General features: G+C 37.4%; 1 protein-coding gene across 1 annotated transcript in view; it reads left to right on the forward strand.

Annotated features, from left to right (window-relative positions):
* LOC102679693 (A disintegrin and metalloproteinase with thrombospondin motifs 12-like) overlaps window positions 1–2,139 on the forward strand; it is a 44,453-nt gene that overhangs the window by 30,661 nt on the left and 11,653 nt on the right. The window contains exons 3-6 of the mRNA XM_006613374.2: window positions 158–311; window positions 875–1,179; window positions 1,803–1,927; window positions 2,030–2,139. Of these exons, the coding sequence (XP_006613437.1) occupies window positions 158–311; window positions 875–1,179; window positions 1,803–1,927; window positions 2,030–2,139 (694 nt within the window). The remainder of the gene's footprint in view (window positions 1–157; window positions 312–874; window positions 1,180–1,802; window positions 1,928–2,029) is intronic.

Raw genomic sequence — 2,139 nt, forward strand, 5'->3', positions numbered from 1 at the left:
TCTTCGAAAAGATCGAAGAATTGATTTTTTTTAGAGGTATGAAAAATTTGAGCTGGACTTTGTCAAAATGCTCGAAGCAAATAAGCGAATAATGATCGAAATCAGTCGTCTGGTGTGCTAATAAGATCGATTAATGATAGAACGAATGATGGTGCAGGTCGGTTACGTGCAAACTGATCATGGCCGGTATTTCATCGAGCCGGCGATTGAGACGGAACCTAAGGAAGACGGACAACACGTGCACATCGCGTACAAGCGGGGCCCCGCGACGAAGGACGAAGTTCCCAAGAAGAAACATTGCGGAACCAGCGGTTAGATTATCACTGATTCGATCATAATTTTTCTTCATCTTTCGATACGATATATCGAATAAGCGATTCGAATTCTTCAAAGATTCAGTTTATCGAATTCCAAAGCGCTTTCCAAATTAATTGTCTGATTACTCGTAACAACCAATGAGAGGATGTCACGTTTTGAATTTTTTCTTTTTTCTCCGATTCGATCTTTAATTTCTAGTACAAATTATCCAATCCATCGTGTATCTCAGGTTCAAATAATATTTAAAAAAAAAAGAGAAACTATAATCTTGTTTTTCTTTTTTCATTTTTACTTAAATATTTATTTAATTTTTTTTTTTCTATCCTATTTCATGTTCCTCCATGTATTTTCTTTTTTGTATCCCATAATAATTAAACGCAATATTCAAGGTAAAAAATCAGGAGTAAAATAATTCGATTCAACTTGTTCTATTGTTGGAACCACTCGTTCACTCGACAGAGCATAGCGAAGACGAACGGATCGACGAGAGATAGAGATAAATTTAAAAGAAAGAAAAGAGAAAATTGGAAAAATTGGTTTTCGCGTTTTTCGCCAGATAAGTGGGAGGAGGAGTGGGCGAAGCAGTTGGCCAGGCGGGAGAAGGAGATCATGGAGGAGGGCGACAGGAAGAAACGAAAGGAAACGAAGGAAACCCCGTACGGCCACAGCCTTCATCGTTACATGGAGATCGCTGTAGTCGCGGACAGAAAGTTTCTCGATTTTTACAACAACAGCAATTTCGAGCAGTATCTGTTGACCATTATGAACATAGCTGCCGATTATTATCACGACAAAAGTGTGGGGAATCAGATAGATCTGGTTATAGTTCGAATGATATTTTTGGAGAAGGAAAAGGAGGAGGTAATACGAAACTAGTTAGAGAAATAGTGATATCGATCATCATGATTGACGATTATCGATTTTATATCAAATTTACCTGCAACATAAATATTTAACCGTGTCGAGTTACAGATCTCGAGAATGTATTTTTAACAAACTTTTTCCCAAAATTCTGCTAAATTTCCACGAAAATATCGAAAATATGAGAAAGTTGAAAAAAAACAAACAAATGTCGAAAGTTGATGTAACGAAAAACGACGATCGAAGTGCTTTCTCGAAATCGATTTTTTCCCGATAATTTTAATTAATTCAACGATTTTCTCGAACGATCCGATTTATTAAAATTTTACCAACTTCATCTTTATTTAAATCTTTCAATATCGTCACAATAATTTTATTATTTTCTCCATTCATTTATCCATTTATCAATTTATTCAATTCCCAATTGAATTTCCTTCGATAATAATTTTTCTTAACAAAAATATATATAAAAATATAAACTTCGAGATTCGACTCGACACGAAAATCTCATAATCATGAGATGATATCTCAAATATCATGGAGATGATAATTCGAGTCGAAATTAATAGATTCGCGACGTTGCCAAAATGGTTCCATTCCATTTCAAAATGGTTTTCCCGTAGATAGATTTGTCCATTAGTCCCAACGCCGAAGATACATTGGCCAGTTTCGCTGCCTGGGCCGACAAGTTGAACCCCGAGGACACGGATCACCCGAATCACTTCGACATAGGTGTCCTTATCACGAGGTGACCCCTCATTTTTTTTTTATTTTTTTTTAAAGATGATCTCAACGAACACAAGTGAAAGGAATAATCGAGAGGGATATTCGGGCGAAATGTTTTTTTCAGATACGACATCTGCGCGGACAACTTGACGAACTGCGACCTGTTGGGCCTCGCTTATCTCGCGACCGCCTGCGACAGGAAGAAGGCGGCCGCCATTTGCGAGGACACCGGGC

This window comes from Apis dorsata, unplaced genomic scaffold (assembly GCF_000469605.1).
Source record: "Apis dorsata unplaced genomic scaffold, Apis dorsata 1.3 scaffold_147, whole genome shotgun sequence".
Classification (NCBI taxonomy): domain Eukaryota; kingdom Metazoa; phylum Arthropoda; class Insecta; order Hymenoptera; family Apidae; genus Apis; species Apis dorsata.